The 19,636-nt window shown below is 43.2% G+C and overlaps 1 protein-coding gene across 1 annotated transcript; it reads left to right on the top strand.

The window, feature by feature from the left end:
* The first annotated feature begins 739 nt into the window (after positions 1–739).
* Positions 740–19,354, top strand: chrna6 (cholinergic receptor, nicotinic, alpha 6). The gene is made up of 6 exons (XM_023812456.2): positions 740–943; positions 10,524–10,663; positions 12,370–12,414; positions 15,315–15,424; positions 15,891–16,896; positions 18,356–19,354. Exons 1-6 carry the CDS (start codon positions 886–888, stop codon positions 18,479–18,481), a joined length of 1,485 nt encoding a protein of 494 aa, XP_023668224.1. The 5' UTR covers positions 740–885; the 3' UTR covers positions 18,482–19,354.
* Positions 19,355–19,636: the final 282 nt, after the last annotated feature.

The raw sequence follows: 19,636 nt of genomic DNA, 5'->3' as shown, positions 1-19,636 counted from the left end.
TCATCTATTCGTTACGGTTTTAAACCGATGAAAGCCATATTTTCACCGTACTTCCATTCTTTTTGAGGTTAATCGCCCCGAACCCCAAAAAGAAACTTGCACATGAAAAAGACCCCCTTTTTTTGCTCCGACGCGCCCCCAAAAATATAGGCTACACATAAACACCAGAAGGCAGAATAATGATTAAGTTTCATTTTGACACGGAGACATTTGTTCGTTTAAGCAACTTATTTGCTGAAATGTGCTCAACTGCTCCTTCTCACTTCATGTCTTAATTGAGCCTTCATAGACCAAAGACCTCTCGGTGCGAGGGACCGCTGCTCATTTTATACAGGAAGGACTTTAAGGTTTTGTAACCTTGGAAATTACTGTACATATCCTAATAATAACCCTATTAACGGAATTTAACTCTCCGAGCACAAGGGAAAAGTCTTGTATAGGTTAGTCACGCGCCCCGAAAGGACCTTGAAATATATGTTCATCAATATATTTGAGTATTACCCCGAAATATAAAAAATCCCAGATTTTGCGCTCTATGATTGAAAAAAAAGAGAAAATCATCCATATATGCACATCATTGATTCGTATAGATGAAAGAAAGCCGATTTGCTGTTTGTCGAAGGTTAAAACAGATTCTGATTTTCAGTGTTTCAGTTTTCAATTGCTGAAGCTCATCTCCATCTGGGGAGCCTATTGCCGCGTCCCTTTTAAGACAGCGAGATTGCGGCTGGAGGGGGGGGGGGAGGTGGCACAATATGAACTTCTGGCTGTCAGAAAGCGTGCTGCAAACCTAAGGAGAAGCCGCATATTTATAGTACACCGGTGATTATTCTCATAAAGTGGTCTGATCTCCTCCAACTTCCATCCCCAACGCCGAAACGCCAGATGAATCCATCGGGGGAAAAGACATTGCTGCTTCTTCTAGTGGTTTTAATTGCGCAAGGTAAGACGCGCCGGATGCTCTCCTGATGGAGTTTCCTTTGTGCATCGCAGCGATTGTCGGGGCTGATTGGCAATTAAACGTGAGACGCGGGGCTGTGGATGGGAAACACGCGGCTCTTACGTCCCCTGACTGAAAAGCAGGATCTGCGCCGTTTCCCGAGCCGTGGGACCCGCTGAGCTGCAGTACGGTTCAGCTTGGACCCTGTAGGCATCGCCAGTCATCGGGGGAAAATAAAGATGCGATTTCCCTCTCATTCTTTGAGTATTGAAAGTCCTAAATATCTGACGAGATGTGTCGTTAGATTTGGCAGTCAACTCCGGATTAGCTTTACCGTATAGTTGGATGAACTGCTTGTTTGTGAATGAAGGAAGCGAACGGATAATCGTATTCGGTTTTGCTTTTTTATTTCCCCGCGGTATTACTGAAGTATTAAAATGGGCGATTAATTAAGCAGAGATTTCCTTTGTGCTTTTGTATTAAAACTTTTTGGGAAATGCGGTAGACAGTCATGACAAGGCTGGCCAGCAACCACTGGAACTAAATGAAAGAACTGAAATACCATTTAGTCGTACAGGCTTAATATATTTCCCTGGTTTTATTCTCATTTATCCTCACGAAGGAGCGTATACAGTTACATGAAGCCCTACGGATCTGCACCCCCCCCCGAATTAAAGAAGGTATTTGAGCGCGTTTTGGAAGTGGATGAAATAAATGACAGATTAGAGTTTAATGCGTTTCCATGACCAAACTAAAAGCAAGGTTGCTTGTTTACGGGTAATTTTTTTCATTGTAATAGAGAAACCAGATAACTATTAAAATTATGATCAAATGATTCGTCTTCATTAATATTATTATCCATAATGGCGTTATCATTAACTATCAATTCACACCTCGTATACGTTCTTCCTTGCTGGATCTTGCATATCTGGAAACTTGCCATCTGTGATTTCTAAGCACATATATAGTTGACTTGGTTGCAGACGTGTGACGTATTATTGGCGGCATTGATGATCAAAGTCATACTTCCATACGGAAAGATCTTACTCGCTGGAGCTCATGTTTGTATGTTTGTGACTGTTCAGGTATTGAAAAGATGAAGACGTACCCTAGATGTGAGAAGTTTGCCATACTGTGCTGCATGTGCATCTGTCCCTTGGCAAGTGTTTGATGGATTCCTTGGTGAATCTGTGACGGAAAGGGCATCAGCCTGCTTACGAGAGGCCAGAAGCCGCACAGACGGGTCTTATGTTGCACTGCGTAGTTTCTTGGCTTGCGCTGGACTTTGTCTGCAGTCTGTATCTTATTGAAGGTTGTGGATGTGATGAAATGACGATCTATGTCAGTGTGAGAATGCAGCTCCATGTGTTACACTGGTCTTACAATGTAGTAGAAGCAGAGATTAATCCTTTCTGAGTTAATCCTTTCCGATAAGTACAGTCAAATAAAAGACAGCTGACAGATTTGACAGAGGACAGGAATGTCTGCTATGGACTCCGGTGTTTTGCTGCCGAGTGATGCATCTAGCTGTCATTCGGAAAGGATGGTCGGCGTTTTGGAATTTCGCCCCGTGCAGCTTGGAGAGTCACATCCCACTTCCAGCCTCCCATTTGCAGCTGATTCTCCCTGAAATAGCTGAAGTATGTTGCTGGAGGCATGTAAGTGAGTCATCCTGAGGATTAAGGAGGAGGAAGTGACCTGGATGGGAGCCCTGAAGTCAAATGATTAAGGCGAGACGGTGGCTTCAAGTGCTGCCCCATATCCCCCCCCCCCCCGGTGCCTCTGCTGCCCCATATCCCCCCCCCCCCCCCCCAGTGCCTCTGCTGCCCCCCATCCCCCCCCGCCCCCCCAGTGCCTCTGCTGCCCTCTATCCCCGCTTCCCCCCCAAAGGCCCACAGTGGCTTTTTGGGAACCGTGCTTCTGCCATCTCACCATGAGCCCCCGGGAATCGACGTCTGTGAATCTCTCCCCCCAAACCCCCCCTCCCCCCGCCCCGATTGCTTGATTCCATTTCTGTTGACATTTTCCTGTGAACTGATTGGCTGACCTATGACTTAATAGAGAGGGAGACCCAGGTGACCAGAGTCGCTCATCGATTCACTCTGCACACCCTTGTTCATAACTGACTGTATAAATTGATTCTTTCTGTCTGGCCCAGTAAACATTCCAGATCCCAGTGCCTGACCTGACTTCTACTGGGCTTAGAACTCCCAGGCCCTCATACCAAAATCTATCTTTTGTTTTCCTTGTGTTCATTCTGACTTGTCCTTTCCCTACTTCAGTGGACTGTGGACGGATAAAATCATCCCTAAGAAAAATATAACTCCATTCTCAATCCCAGTGCCACACAGATCTGTCTGCTATCCACACTGGAGGAATTCTCACCCAACATTAATGTTTAATCTCCCCTTTAGTCATCAATGCACATACAGTATAGCATTCTTAGGCTGACTTTTAGAAGTAACTAGGTTGTGTTCCACTTCCTGTGCACTTCATTTGCGTAGACAAAATCAGCTGACCGGTGGAGAGCATGATGGGAAATGCAGTACAATTATCCATGTCTGGCAATGTTATGGTCCTTCAACATGAGTGTCATCCCTTTGATGGGATTTTCAGCGGCTGTGGAGCTTCTGGATTTATTTCAGGACCTGTCTCCCAGTCGAGAAATCTGGTTGTATCTTCAGTCTTTATTTTTAATGTTAAAAGTGTGAACACTTGCCAGCTTCTCTGCCCACAATGCTATAAAACCCTTCTGACATCCACAATCCAGTATCTCCCTTTCTCTTTGAGTGAAGGTTTACCTAAGGTTAGGGAGGGTAGTTTTTAGAAATGTGTTATGCAACAATGAAACCTGGCTGGAGAGCATAACCATATCTTACAAAGCAGTTCAGTCTTATATTGGCTGTTTACATCCTGTCACCAGTCTTTCTCCTCCTCTCTTCTCCAGCATATGATCTCCTAAACCAGGGATCAGCAACTTTACACTGACAAGCAGCTGCAGACTGGACTTCATGCAGAAAAATGTACTAGATAATACTGGAATAAGCATTCTGTTTTTTTCAGCATCTAGAAGTTTAAAATACTTGTGCATGTTGCAATGCATCTTATATAAGTCTTTCTGGAGCATAGAATTAATTTAGCTTATGCAAAGCTCGTTTTGATTACTGAATGAATTAGTATTATTATTATTCTGATGCCTTGTAAATGTCGCCTGCAGACTGGGAAAGATTCAAACACGTCATTTGAGAGTTTGGTTATGTCTTTCCCTTGGTAACCTTGATGAAATCCTCTCATTCATATTTATATGTTATATAGTGTACTCTTCGAGTGGGATTTGTGATAATCCTGCAAACAGCTTCTGTCACATACATCTACTTAAGGCGATTTATGTCCAAGTGACATGGAAGTATTACCTGTCTGTGTCTGTAATAAGTCCTCTGCTACGTGACACGTGCCCTTGCATGAGAATGTATGCCTGTCTCTGCAGGGAACGATGTATATAGTGACCAGCAGGGCAACAAGGAATGCACTTACAAACGCATCATCTGTCTGATCATGTTAAGCTGCCCGTTTCTGCCGCACGCAGCGAGTGGATTCCGGTATTTCCGCTTCTATCAGACTCCCTTTTCCGCAAGACCAGCTGTGAACCGAGAATCCCGACTGCCAAATGCCGCATCTTCTCCGCTTCCCGCAGGTTAACCAAGCGTAGGATTCCGGACTGGAGTTGTGTGCGATTTCGCTTCGGAATAGCCCCGGCTTGTCCTCTTGGAGACAGCTGATAGCACATTAGTCACTGACATCGATTCAACCGCAGCAGACCTGTAATTGCGATGAGCATCCCAGATATTCACAGTTCACCAGTCAGGAGAAGGTCTTCGTGTTTTAAGGATACTCTCAGAGTCGTCGCAAGACCAGAATCAATTATCGTTTTATATAATTTTTAAGGCCTCTTTTGAGCATGATTTACGGACTTCCTTTTAGTTTATGGTTATCATAAATATGGGAATCATATTCAAACACAGTGAGCCTGGGAAATGAGCTTGGGCAAATTTGGCGTGGTGGTAAATATTAGTTCCGTAGCACTTTACTTGATGGGGCACAAATACTTAGTAATAATTCAGTTACTATACTGAACTGCAAATTATGAACAAATCACAAACTTATATAGTTGCTACTTAAGATAAAAGATGCATCATGATTCATTAATGATGAACAAATATGAGATCATTATTCAACTTGTGTTGTTCATGACTTGTTCCATTAGTATAGTTCACAAAGGTTTACAGAATTAACAGATATAGATAGCAAGAAATGAGATAAAATGTCACGATTCATTAATGATGAATTAACATAAAATCAGTATGCAACTAAGACTTAGTTCGTGGTTAATTAATACGTAATTAATGGTATATTACTGTAATACACTACATTGTTTGTACCCCGTCAAGCAAAGTGTCACCATTAGTTGTTTGGATTCTTTGTATGGTCAGATTACATTAAATGCCTTGTATTAAGTAAACAAGAAGCAGTTATAGATCCAAGTTTGAAACCCAGGATCATAACATGCTACGCACAGCCTGGATGGGATGCCAGTCCATCAGTGTATATGTTATTTATGTAAATGTAAATGTATTACATTACTGCTGTATTGCAATCCTTGTTTTACAGCAGGGCTTCCTGTTATATATTTCTATGCTCATTTTCAAATTTGACATGTAGCATTTTATAAGAGCAGAACATTAAAATGAGTAGAGTTATCTATTGTTGTCATTAGACCCAGATAATCCAAGCATGTCTAACGGCTGGCATTTACAAGCCCTATGGCCCCATTTCGAAGTCCAATCGAAACCTGTGATTTATTTCCACACGGATCTGAACCGGTTGTTAAAAAAAAAACAAAAAAAAAAAAAAACATGGGCGTCTCTGTTGTGTCGTGGACATGAAACTCGGTCACATTAATAAGTCTGGCATGTCACAGGCGTGGAGATCAAAGGGTAGAATTAGTTGCCGGTGAACAAAACTAGCAGAAAAACCTCTTTAATTGCCGGATTTGTGCTTGTTTGTAAGCAGATGCTTTAACAATTGAGTGGCACATAGAAGATAATCGCTAAAATCCGTTAGGTTAGCTGGACCTCATAGGATATCTTCTTTTTGTATCCCAATCGATTCAGATGGATGGATTTTGTTTGACGTTGTTTAGGCTTTATTGACATCCATGTTTATTTATACATGCACTCCGAGGCAAAAAATGGGCCAAACCCAACATTGGAAAATATTATGCTTTTAATTGTCTCAACAAATCATTGGTCAAATAATTAGCTAGAATTAATAAAATGTCATCCCAGGCCCTGTGCCGCCATTTGCTCGTCACTGCGCACTGCTGCAGTGAGCAGGTGGGACACAGTGCGCTGAACGGGGAAATTCACTTATATAGTCTTCTTGTACACAAAGATAAAATCATGAAAAGATTGAAATGTTTGATACAAAATTCAAAGTAATACATGTGTGGGAGTTCAAAAATTTCCAAAATATCTTCTGGCTATTTGCTGTTGAGACTGTTTAAAAGCTTAATGGTTTGCGATTTTGGGTCTGGGCCATTTTTTTTTCTTATTTTTGCCCATGGGGTGACCCATACCTGTCAAGTTTTGGATTTGAAAATAAGGGAACTTTTCCGGCACCCACCGCGAGCCGCCCCACCACCCAACCACCCCAACCAAGCTCCAGTATCCCTTACATTCTAAGACAGGTGTACAAGAAATCTAAAATAACCACTTGTCATTTACATTTTATTTTCATTACACATTTTCTTTTCATTTCTCATGTTCACTCATGTGGCTCTCTGGCATTCACTAATGACTTATTATACAGATTTGTTGCAGACTTTGTATCCTTGTTGAAGTCGTCACAGAAGGTGTAAGTAACGTTGTTTTTGGCACAAAGCATTGCCATTTTAACCTCCGCATTTATGACCTGGTTAATGTTGTAAATGACCTGCAGGCTACTGCAGGTGGCAGGTCTCGAGGCTACTGACAGTTCAGTTTGGAGAGGCAGAGGAATTTTTTTATAATGATATTATAATACGGGAGATTTACAGGAAAATACTAATGCGGGAGGACGGCGGGAAAGAGGGGTAAAATACGGTAGTTTCCCGGCCAAAACGGGAGACTTGACAGCTATGGGGGTGACCCAATGAGTAGCTCATTTCCAGGGTTGCTGGTTCGAATCCCGCCTCTGCTCTGTGTGTGTGTGGAGGTTAGGAGCACATGTTGACACACTCGCCACCTCAGGGATAGGAACCCAAGTGCAGTGGTGCCGTACCACACTAATTTGAGTCGATTGCAACACTGGGAAGGTTTTTCTGGCAGCTAGATTGCCAGTCCTGCCACCAACCCCCAAATATTCCCGTGAAACTCAGAGGACCTGCTTGCTCGACTAGATGTAGATTAACATGATACGCAAAATGAAGCAACTGCAGGTTAAGGGCCCAATGGAGTAGAATTACTCCTGGCAATCATGAGATTTGAACCAGCAACTTCCTGATTGCTAGTACAGCTCCTTAGCTTCAGAACCACCACTTTGCCTCTGGGTGTGGAGGTCGAAAGTTATTTCTGTGGTACAAATTTTCCTCTGGGTACTCCTGGTTTATACCTGCATTCCACAGACATGCAGGTAGGCTAATTTGTGTCTCTAAATTGCATGTATGTATGGACTGGCATCCCATCCAGGGTGTCCCCTTACCTTGTGTCCTATGATCCTATGCTTAGGATAGGGTTAGGGTCCCCGTCACCCTGACTGGGATAAGTGGTTAGATGGATGGACGTGTATACGTGTCTTTGTGCTGTATCGTAGTCAGCATCAGTTCATCCGTATCTCAGGTTCCCCGTGAAACAGAAAGTATGTCTGGAATTTTCCCAGTTTTAAGCTAAGTTTAAATGCCATGTAGTCACCTTTTGTGAGGTAAAAAGAGCGCCAAGCCAACGGGCTGACAGAGTGGGTGTCTCTTCCTCTAGTTTTCACAGTGGCTTCCTCCAAAAGCCCGAGGTTTTGACGCGGCATTGAAATCCTACACTTTTCCAACCCATCACGAGTTAAAAGACGCCAAATGTCAGACTTGTATAATTGCTTCCTGAAAACAGTAGCACCATCCCATACAGTGTTTCTGTTATTACTCGAGACCGGTTTAGCAGGCCGTGATGATTAGCTGTAAATTAACTTTGTGTCATGTCCGTTTCCAAAGGTTATCGCTCAGCTCTGCGGGGGAAGAATGCCAAAGAAGGGCCAGTTAATTAACAGGTCGCAAATTCTTTAATTTCCTGATGCAGAATTGAGTCACTGCATCATAGGTTTCCCATACGTTGACATTTTTATACAAAGCAGATTGTAACCCTGTATTTTTACCACTTATATTCTGAGCGGCTCGAATTGTGTGCCTTGCTTAAGGGTACAGCAGCAGCCCAAGTGGAATTTAAGCAGGAATCCTTTGGGTTTTGAGTCCTTATTGCATCCCAGACTTGCTGCACTTAAACTTTAGGACTGGGAGGAGGACGAGAGGGGGGGGGAGGGGGAAATGCGGCTTGTGTTTTTACCACCCTGTGAAAAAGTGACCCTACCTGTAACTCGCCTGGGGCAGGAGCTCCTCGCGCCTTCAGCTGACCGGTGACAGATTTCTGGGAGCCCGTGGGCATATTTGTCATGCCAAAATGGGAAGGCACTGTCAATCTTGCCGCTCACCGACGGTTATGATGCCATCGATATATATATATATATATATATATATATATATATATATATAAAATTAAGCAACGTATAATTTTTGAAACGTAGGTTTCATAGCAAATGGCGAATCCACTGGAGAGGAGATCAAACAGAGGGTCGTTTCTTCACTGAGGCAGAATGAATTAAGTCTTCCCTTAGCCCTGTGGCTAGCTAAGAAAAGCACATCTGCCAGCGAGATGTCCGTGGCTGACCTTCAGCTGATGCCCTGCCGGGAGCCTCTGGAATATATGCGCGACTGAAAGCCATGACGCTGGTGGGGGTGCTAACCGCTTCGCGCTAACATCGCTTCCGCTACAGCCTCCCTGTCCCCCGGACGCTCAGATCCTCTCACGTAGAGCTGGCTGTTATCAGAGGTCTGGTCTGCGGGGGCGTCGTGTGGACGGGGCACTGTCGACGTGCGCGTAAATGGAGAACGGCTGAAAATAACATATCTGCAGGAACTTCGTGGGGTTTCTCTGGACAGCTTCATCAGAGTCTCCCATATTTACGCCCACCCCTTACTTTCATCGAGGCTTTTAGACACTGATGACACCGGATGTAATTTGGGCCGTGAGATTTATAACGAGATGACCTTGAATCCACGAATATGATGGCCTGTCGCTGTGCTTTATTAGAGGATGGGGTTCTAAAAGAAAACCCCCCAAATGAGAACAGACCATAAAGTTTAGGACCCCCTACTAGTGATGCACGATCACTTAAGTAATGAGGACTGGTGACACTTTGATATTTCTTTCTCGGGGGGTTGAATGTTTTTTTTTGCTACAAATGAAGCCCCCCCCCCCGAATTCTTCTTGTGTTGCATAAGGCGGATAACAATAGCAACATTTCTTCAATTTATGATACGTCTCTGCGGGCTCCTTCTTGAACGCTCCGGCTGTAAGACGCTAAGACTTTCTTTCTCTTTGCTGTGTGCGTCAGTGCTGTTGGAGAGCATGACTAACTGAAGTCTCTCTGGCATCGTGTGCTGCTGTTTCTTGAAGATGTGGGGCGACACGCCCGGCCCGATCGTCCCCACGCTGGCATCTATCCGTCGGGCAGCTGCTCTCATCTTCAGTGGCCTTAGAGTCTCCAGGAAGAGCTGAAGCTGAGCAACGATGCACTAGTAATACCAGAAGATGATTTTAAGTAGTGTTTTTTTTTTTTTGATACTTTATTGATCCCCGTGGGGAAATTGTTTTTACGCCTCCCTCAACTTGCTCTTTGTAGAGTAAGTTGTCCGCGAAGGGCAGCCACCCGTTGGGGCGCCCAGGGAGCTGGGGGTTAAGGGCCTTGCTCAAGGACCCACAGACGTGCTGAGGCTGGGTTTGAACCAGCGACCTTGTGATTACAGGTTCACAGGCTAATCAGAAGGTTGTTGGTTCAAATCTTAGGATCAGCATGGTGATGTCATCAGTGGGGCCCCAAACAAAGGCCCTTAACTCTAACAGCCCCAAAGACTGTCTGACCCTTTGGATGTAAGCATCTTCTAAATAAAAGTCATGCAATAGTATAGTAGCATTATTAGCTGCACAATTAGCAGTCAAAACTATTTATGTGGTTCTTGAATTATTTTTTTTTTTTTAATTTAATCTTTATTATTGTCATTCTGTTTGCATTATTGGTAAGAAAAGTAGTAGGGATATTTACTAACAGCTTCAGTAAAGCATTGCTTAAAAGTTTAGTGCGACAGTCTGAGATGAGCTATTTTAGTGTCGCTCTTCTGGAGAGAGTCTCGTGTTTATGTAAATAGACTGCGAACTCGCTGTGGCGGTAAGTGGTCTGACAGACGTTTCTGGTAACCCCCCCCCTTCCTCTACCATCTGCCCAGACGGCCTCTCATCCAAAGGGGAAGATCGACTCTTCCGGAGGCTCTTCCAGCGATACAACCAGTACATCCGGCCCGTGGAAAACGTGTCCGATCCAGTCACCGTGCAGTTCGAAGTCTCAATATCGCAGCTGGTGAAAGTCGTAAGCCTGGAAATATTCATTTCTTCATTAAAGCAGAGTGGACAAATTGTAGACCATTTATTGTTCATTCTTGTTTATTCACTAAAATAAAATATTATGCTTTGTACAACATAGGTTGGGACTTGTATAAGGTACAATTTAAAGGACATATATTCAATAAACCATCCTAAGCCACTGACCTGATAAAGAATCACTTGGGCGCAGGGCAGGGGGCCCTGGTTAGGATTCCTGTCCATCACAGGATACACACACATACATACACGACACACACACACACACACACACACACACACACACACGTTGGATAAATATATCCTTATGAGGACCACTCATTCATTCCTATGGGGAAAAATGCTAACTCTAACTAAGACAACCTTAACCCCTATCCAGCTCTAACCATAACCATAAGTAACCAAGCAAAATCGGACTGTGGGAACACGGGGAGAACATGGGGAGAACACGGGGAGAACACGCCAAGGCCGCGGTGGTGCCTTTGGCTTCCCACCAGACCATCATGCTCACACGGCAGCCCCCTCACCGCCCTGCAGAACACCTCGCGGCAGGGGGCCCTCAAAGTCTGCGCCTGCCTCTGAATGCACTTGCATTTTCAATTTAGTGCATTACACGAGATAGCAGCTCAGATGAATGCTCCCGTCGCTAAAAGCTAATTATTATTCACGTGTGTGTGTCATGGCAATAGTCTGAGAATTTCTTACTAAAAACATTTTTAAATCGCGTAGGGAAGATGTGCACTTCCTTTCAGATATTGCCTTTAAATATAGATGTACTGTGAAGCATTGGGGGTGGGGTTCAGTCGGTTAGGCTCCTACGCCTGTAACCTGATGGTTGCTGGTTCGAATCCTGGGTTTGATAGGGCGGTTTCACTGCTGGGCCCTTCAGCAAGACCTGTAACTACCAGCTGCTCTAAGAGTCGTCTGCTGCTGTTTTCTTAAAGAAAATGCATGTTAATTTGAACAAAAGTTTGTAATACTTTAAATGTAAATGCCAGTAAAATAGCTGCTGAATAGTCAACAGTTAAAAATAGAATGTCTTATGTCGGTACCCTAAAATACATACATTTTTCTTCACAGTTGGTTTATTTAATATGCGACCTGCCGATAAGTTAGATAACAGTGTTGACAATAAAAGTACGAATGGCCTGTTACATCACACAATTTTAGTTGATCCAAAGCTGCAGAACTAAATACATTGCAAGTTGAACAGCTATTTTTAGCAGACACTTTTACCTGAAGCAACAAACATTTTTGAAAACGCTGGGCCAGCCAGTCCCAGGAGTAATTGGGGCTAAGGCTCAAGGGCCCAACAGCGAAATAACTCAGCTGACCTTGGGATTTGAACCAGCAGCCCTGGGATTTGAACCCAGTCTATAGTGCTCTAACCCACTGAATCACACACCCACCAGCACACTGATAATTATTAGCCAAGTGTTACTATTTAATAAACTCCCACAATGAGAGCAAAAGCATTTTATTACAATAAACTTTTATTCCCCATTCCTTAAGTTGTTCAATAAAAAGCCACAAATAAAACTAAATGAATAAGAGGTTTTAATTACTAATGAACAGGAACTGTGTTTTGAGGCCCTTCCCCAGATTTCTTCCACTTCACCCTTGCTGTCCAGTTTAAAGGTGATTCTGCAGTGTGATCCTTGATGATGCATAATGTGTTTGGTTTCCACACTGCAGGATGAAGTGAATCAGATTATGGAGACGAATCTTTGGCTAAGACATGTAAGTTGAAATAGCTACGTTGGGAAGTCTTGCATATATAGAGATGAAGGTGAAGATCAGGGTCTGAGCGCAGGGCTGGAAGCACAATCCGCACCCATGGAGAATTTTCCCGGGGTTAAGGACCTCGCTCAAGGGCTGCTCTGCTGAGTATGAGATTAAAACCTTCCGACGGCAGAACCTCTGACCCTGATGTACGCCCTCTGTGAGTTTCTTTGCACGGAAATCCAGAGGGTCAGTGTCCATATTGCAATAGATGACTGTTAATATGAAGAAAGTAGAGCCAGATTTCTGTGACTCCTGACAGAGGATGGCATCTTCATCCTGTCAGAGTGCAGAATAAACAGCATCACAACAATGTTATGTATGTATGTATGCTAAAGAGAGATTGTTTACCTTCATTTTGCATTTTTTAATGTGTTTGGAGAGACTGGAATCAAATATTTGGAAAGCTGTGTCAACATCTGCTGGTGATAATCGCAGGTTTAATTTGTCCTGTTTTTGCTTTCACCTGTTTTTTCCCCCTTCTCGATTCTTGTGCCATGCCAAGCACTGCTGTATTTAATGCTCACCGTTGGCAAGCTCCCTTAAAAAGGCTCTTTACTGGCAAGAAAGATCATCCGGTTGCCTTTCATTGCTGGTGAAGCCAGCCTTCCCTTTGTAGGATGATCACTATAAGCCGGTGTTATAGTATTGTGAACTATGCTATAGTATAGAATTGTATAATGTTATGGTATGACTATGTGTTTATAGTACAAAAACAGTCACAAAACTAGCTGCGGTTAAGGCAGCAGTATAGTAAAGTATAGTATAGAATAGAATATTATAGTACAAAAACTGTCAGAAAACTAGCTTGGGTTCAGCTGGCAGTATAGTGCAGTATAGTGTTGTCATATAGTATAGTATGACATGTTACAGTACAAAAACTATGAGAAGGCTACTTGGGGGTCAGACGGCATCCAGCCACTGATGAGACATCCAGCCGCTCCCGAAAAGGCTGACGCTAACACCCACACTGTTATTTCAGCGTCAGAGTCAGCGTGCTGCCTGCCATTTGAGCAGTAATGTCACCTCCGTCCGTGCTTTCTGCCGTCGCCGGCGCGACCCGTTAATGGAGTGGTTCACAACACCCGGCAGGAGTTTAATCAAGCGGAGCACAGCGCCTAAGAGCCCAGCTTGTGCTATCACCGAGAGCAGGGTTAGCTGGAGCTCAGAAGGTGCCCTCAGTGATACGGCGCGTTAAATAGTCAGGAGAGCTGTTCAAACGAGAGGCGGATGTTTAAGGTGCCTGTCTAACGTTGCATGAAAGATTTCCAAAGGCTTATCCAGCTCACATGAAACACTTATTCAAACCAACTTATAATTTGTATACTGCTAGAACTTTAATCGGAATAATATGGGCCTGACCCCCGGTTCCACAACCGAGCCCCTCCTGAAACTAAAGCAAACTTTAGTTTGCAAATGCTTGCATCTACGCCCAACCCTTCCTGCTACGCTGCTGAATTAGGCACCTCCCCTCCTCCTTTTGAATGCTATTCTGTTCTTTAGGAGACCAGCACGCTTTCAGCAGATATGGAACCGAGTCTGTATTGGCCAGTAGCTGGTGCGTAAGCATCAAATTAAATATTTACAATGTGTATCGGGGCAATTTCAGGGAATGGGAGCCCTATGTGGTATAGCGTGATGCACACCCCAAGCTGAGAGCTCTCGCTGCTCTTACAGCTTAAGGAGAGCACTGTGCTAGTGCATCATTAGGTCAGAGTGAAACCTCGTTAACAAAGCGTGCTGGGGATTAGTGTACTGAGGGGAGATGACATGTCAATACTGTGCATTTTGCATGTGCAAAGACTTTATTTTAATAGCTTTAGCACACAGTGCTTTGAGCTAACAAAAAAATAATGAAAGACTGTAGCTATTGACCACAATAAATTGCGTTAAATGAGTTACAGTAGCTGATTCACAGAATTGAGTCGGCAACATTCCAGAAAATATGGAAAAAAAAAACAACCCAATAATCAAAATACTCATATGAAAGCAATACATACTGGGATTTTCCCAATATACTTGCACACTGATAATCCATTCCCATATACAGCCATGGAAAAAAGTAAGAGACCACTCTATATTTTTAAACAAATCTGCATTTTTAAATCCCGGTTTAATCCTGGTTCTGCTGGCAGAGGCTACACTGAGCAGCAGGTTGCTTTCAGGTTCAAAATATATGAGAAAGCAGAACACAAGGTGAAGCAGGAGACACTGGGAATGACCAGAAACCAGCCAGGTAGAGGAAGTGACTTTCTAATGCCAGAGATGCCCGTTAACTTATCCAGCAGTGCCTCATAAATCGGAGGATGACATCAAGTGACCTTCAAAAAGAATGAGAAACATTAAGTGCAGGTGTGAAGTGCACTGCTAGGACAGTTCATATCAGGCTCCTAGAAGCAGGACTGAAGACCATAAAGCAAGGAAGAAGCCCTTCATCAATGAGGAACAGGGAAGAACCAGGCTGGAGTTTGCTAAAAAGATATATATTATTCACAGACACAGACCCATAAACTGAGAAATGAGTGAAACAAAAAATTGTGCTGTGGTCTCTTAATTTTTTCTGTGGCTGTACTTAAGATTTTAATGGTGACTTTGCAGTCTACTGGTCTACGTTAATGGTTTTGAATCCCTTCAAATGTTGGTTTTCTCCTGAATTAAAGAGAACTTTCTCCCTTTTAGCTACATGCTAAAAAAATGTGCTTAATTCAGACCTTTTGATTCAGACCATTAAAGCCTTTAGCTTGTCCCAGGAATCCTGTCTCAGAACTAAAAACTGACACAAGAAGAACGAGAAGAGAAATTAAAGAAGCTCCGATCATGTAACTTTAAAAGTTTTCTTTTCTTTTTTTTTCTTCCAGATTTGGAATGACTACAAATTGAAGTGGATCCCGGCAGAGTTTGATGGTATTGAGTATATCCGTGTACCCTCAAATAAAATATGGAGGCCGGACATTGTGCTGTACAACAAGTAAGTTACCGTGGTTATTGTATTACACTGTCGGTGTTTTGCATCCAAAGTAATGCGGATTTATTATTGGTAAAGCTGGATAATCGCTAAAGCAGTTCAGGATGGTGTGAAAACTGGGATTTTATCTGACAACATTTAGGTGGTTAAGCTACGCAGTGACCGCAAAACTACCTACCCCTTGTTTATTCTCAAAGTCGTAATTATAACATTTTTAGGGTAGACTAGACCAGGGTTATTCAGATGATGGTCCTCAAGGTCTGAGCCCTGCTGATTTTCCAGCCTTTCTTTACCTGTCAGTCAGGTGTGAAGCCTCTAGCCAATCAGATTTAGTATTTATTAAACTACCTATCTGGGAGAACTGAAAACATGGATTTGGAATCAAGGTCCAGGTTTGAAGATCCCTGAGCTAGACCTTGAAATTGAGTAATAATGTTCATTTAGATGTGACACTCTTCTTGTTTGTCAGTGCTGTGGGCGATTTTTTGGTGGAAGATAAAACCAAAGCGCTACTAAAGTTTGACGGGACGGTGACCTGGGTTCCCCCGGCCATCTTTAAGAGCTCCTGCCCCATGGACATCACCTACTTCCCCTTTGACTACCAGAATTGCTCCATGAAGTTTGGATCTTGGACGTATGACAAGGCCAAGATTGACCTGGTCCTGATCGGGTCCAAGGTCAACCTCAAGGACTTCTGGGAGAGTGGCGAGTGGGAGATCATTGATGCTCCTGGGTACAAGCACGACATTAAGTATAACTGCTGTGAAGAGATCTACCCTGACATCACCTACTCCTTCTACATCCGCCGGCTCCCTCTCTTCTACACCGTCAACCTCATCATCCCCTGCCTGCTCATCTCTTTCCTGACTGTGCTGGTCTTCTACCTGCCTTCAGACTGTGCGGAGAAGGTCACCCTGTGCATCTCGGTGCTGCTGTCCCTCACCGTCTTCCTGCTGGTCATCACCGAGACCATCCCCTCTACCTCGCTGGTCATCCCGCTCATCGGCGAGTACCTGCTCTTCACCATGATCTTCGTCACGCTCTCCATCGTCATCACCGTCTTCGTCCTTAACGTGCACTACCGCACGCCAACAACCCACACCATGCCCGGGTGGGTACGCTCCGTCTTCCTGCTGGTTCTACCCCGTGTCATGCTCATGCGTAGGCCTATGGACTATCGGCTAGCCAAAGGCATAGCCAGCGTTGAGAAGAGCAAGAATAGCTCCTCTGAGCAAGGTGCCACAAACTTTCTGGAGTACAGTGAGAGCACGTTGCCCGCGGACACCAACAAGTGCTCGTGTCGGCATACCAACAGTGACTCGGATGCGGACTCTGGCAAACTGGTCCAACAGCTGAGCTCCCAGCCCATCAACAAAGTGGTAGCCTTCTCCGTGGTCTCGCCCGAGATTAAACAGGCCATCGAGAGCGTCAAGTACATTGCGGAGAACATGCGGAGTCGCAACAAAGCCAAAGAGGTACCATTTTTTTTTTACTATGCATGTCGAACTGCTAATTAGCATCTTGTGCCGGGTTCCCCAATTTTGGTCCTGAAGGGCCAGAATCCAACACAGTTTGCAGATTCCCTGCTGACACATCTTAATTAATCAGCTAATTACCAGGTTTAGTAAGTGTCTCTGAGCAGGGAAATCTGCAGTAGCAAACTGGCCCCCCAGGACCGGAACTGGGGAACCTTGATCTGGTGTCTAGTCTTACCAAAGAAGTAGAACTAGACTCAAGAAAGGTCGAACTTAACACCAGTGAAGGAAAAGAGGTGGAAAAAAAAATACTTTTAACTCCCTTTTGAAGCTGCAGACACATAAAATTCAGAATGAAATAAAACAGCAACCCCTACATTCTGCAATCCGTACCCCACGGCCAACCGTGACTTTGATCATGAAGAAATATGCATAAAAGATGTAGGTCTGCTTAACATTCCACAAGTAGGATTTCTTACTGTAGGATTTGCTTCCATTCAAGACCCCAGTATAAGATATAACAAGGAAGGACATGCAGCTAGTCAAGGGATGCTGTACAGCTATGTTCCTATTGAGTCAATATGTAGGAACGCGTTGACTCAGTGGATTACTTTTCAGTAGAATTGGTGTAAAGACCTAAAAAATTACAGTTAACTTCACATGGGGGGGGGGAACAGGAAGAATACTATCAAAAATTACGTTAGCAAGTGGTGGACATTTCTCCTGTGGCCAAAAGCTCACTGGTGATTAGCTAGGCTCATCCTATAATTCAGGCACCTCTAAAAACAGAGAAATGTGTAAGGTGAGTTTGTCCAGTCGAGTGATAATACAAGTTCCTCCAGAAGTCTGGAAGTCAGGTCTGGTCCCCTTGAATAATTTTCTCATTGAGACGCACACGCGAGACAGAGCAAACGACCACCTCAAGCAAGGAAATCAGTGGATATGGGCATTATTTTGTTGGGAGTTTTTCTTAAAACTGACCGTCCAAAATACCAGATACCAAATTAACAAAGTGCAGTAATATGCTTATAATGAACTCTGACATGTAGAAAGTTTCTTGGAATAGATAGAGAAACTGGAGAGTTTCTTAGTTTGTTTAGCATAGAATGATAGATGGGGAGGTTTTCCTGTATGGGTGATGAATATTTGCTAGAAATATATCACGCTGTCATTCAGAAGATCTCCTAATGAGGAGCTGAAGTATCGCAGCTATTCCTTTTTCTTATTTATTCTCTCCTTTCCTCTTTTCTTCCTTTCTTCTCCACTTATCCATATTCAATTCCACCCTGAATATTTACCCTGCGTTACGTAACTACGATTTCCATGCTTCTTACCCTTTTGTCACGTATCTTCGGTCAATTTTATTTTGTTGTGTTTCTGCTCTGGTCCTCATTCTTCTCCAATTCGCCTGCATTCTGGACCACTGACCCCCCCCCCCGGACGGCCTTTTATCTCACAGGTGGAAGACGACTGGAAGTACGTTGCCATGGTCATCGACCGGATCTTCCTCTGGGTCTTTGTGCTGGTCTGTGTCTCGGGGACCGTTGGCTTGTTCCTGCAGCCTCTCATTGGCTTCTTCACATAAATCCCACACAATGTCCTCCCATTGCCACATTTTAGGACTTTGTTTTTGTTGGGAAACAGTGACAATGCATATGCTGTTGTAAAATGTAAATGACTTATAAATTTTAGAAGACCACCGGATTTTTTTGTTCATGCTGACGAATAACATTTTTGCAGACTTTGCTGTCGAATAAAAAAACAAAAAGCATCCAGTTCCCTGGGGTGGCACTGCTAAATGAAGATGAATTCCTGTTATTTAAGGAGAGACTTTTTCAATGGAAAAACCTTATTTAATAACGAAAATGTGGATAATTGTTTACAGATTTCCACCATAAAAATGATGACTAATCATACATTTGTTAAATTATTTTTGAAAAGCACTATTGAATATTGCTTTGAGTATATTTTAAACTTCAAAAACCTACATATAGTGAACATATGGCTATTTCCTGTTTCTCCTTTCCTCATATTTAATTAACATTAACATTAATAAAAAACACAGCACAGGGAAGCGGGGGGCTGATCTTATTTCCCTCTCGAGCACATTTCAGTGTTTCTGTTTGAATTTCTTTGATGTGCTCAGTGCACATTGCAGCCAATGCGCATATGTGCTAGAATACATTTCCCTACTTACTGAATAATTTCTGCAATATGTTCACTCTGGGACAGTCTTCCAACGTAGTGTGTTAAATGTCTGGAATATCTCCTGTAAACAAGACTGAGAAGCATGCAACGCCCTTGGATTACAGATGTCACGCTTGTGATGCAGCATGGAATGTATGTTCATTTTATTAGCATTGTTGAAGGAAATGGAATCACGCATTCATGTATATTCATATGTACTGTCGGACTGTTGGATGTACCAGATTCTTCAGTGCAATTCATTACACGTATTCCATGGTAGTTTGTGAATCTCCAAAATGTTTCGTTTGTTTGCTTGTTGGTTTATTAGAGACAATAAATTAATAAATTATTTGAAAGATTCTATATACTCTTGAACAATTTTAAGACCGGTATATAATATGTAAAGAAAAATAAGGATTGAGCCACATTTTATAAACAAAATAAGATTATATAGCTGTTAACTGACTAAATGTGTCACAATTATGATAATCATGTAAAATGATAATTTTACTTTAAAATGTTTCTTTTTCGCTGCCTTTTGGGCATTTATACT

Source organism: Paramormyrops kingsleyae, chromosome 25 (genome assembly GCF_048594095.1).
Source record: "Paramormyrops kingsleyae isolate MSU_618 chromosome 25, PKINGS_0.4, whole genome shotgun sequence".
Taxonomy (NCBI): domain Eukaryota; kingdom Metazoa; phylum Chordata; class Actinopteri; order Osteoglossiformes; family Mormyridae; genus Paramormyrops; species Paramormyrops kingsleyae.
The sequence above is the reverse complement of the archived record's forward strand: the minus strand, read 5'-3'. Positions and strand labels throughout refer to the sequence as shown.